General features: G+C 53.2%; 1 protein-coding gene across 1 annotated transcript in view; it reads left to right on the forward strand.

Annotated features, from left to right (window-relative positions):
- Positions 1-237, forward strand: part of EMH_0054540 (uncharacterized protein) — a gene marked incomplete at both ends in the record, with an annotated part of 3,809 nt that overhangs the window by 3,454 nt on the left and 118 nt on the right. Inside the window, one exon of the mRNA XM_013497130.1 lies at positions 1-235. Coding sequence (XP_013352584.1) covers positions 1-235 — 235 coding nt within the window. The remainder of the gene's footprint in view (positions 236-237) is intronic.

Genomic DNA, 237 nt, shown 5'->3' on the forward strand with positions numbered 1-237 from the left:
AAAAGCAGCAGAAGCAACAGGAGCAGAAGCATCGGCAACACCAGCAGCAGCAGCAGCAGGAACTAAAACAGCAACCGCAGAAACTACAACAGCAGCAGCAACAGCAACGGCAGCAGCAGCAGCAGCTGCTGCTGCTGCTGCTGCATCCCCATGCAGCAGCTGCTGCAGTGTATCTGATGACTCTATTGAATCTGTTTCTACTCTCTCCTGTAGAGCTTTCAGATCCTCCTTTGGGGG

This window comes from Eimeria mitis, genomic scaffold, assembly GCF_000499745.2.
Source record: "Eimeria mitis Houghton genomic scaffold, Emh_scaff2485, whole genome shotgun sequence".
NCBI lineage: Eukaryota > Apicomplexa > Conoidasida > Eucoccidiorida > Eimeriidae > Eimeria > Eimeria mitis.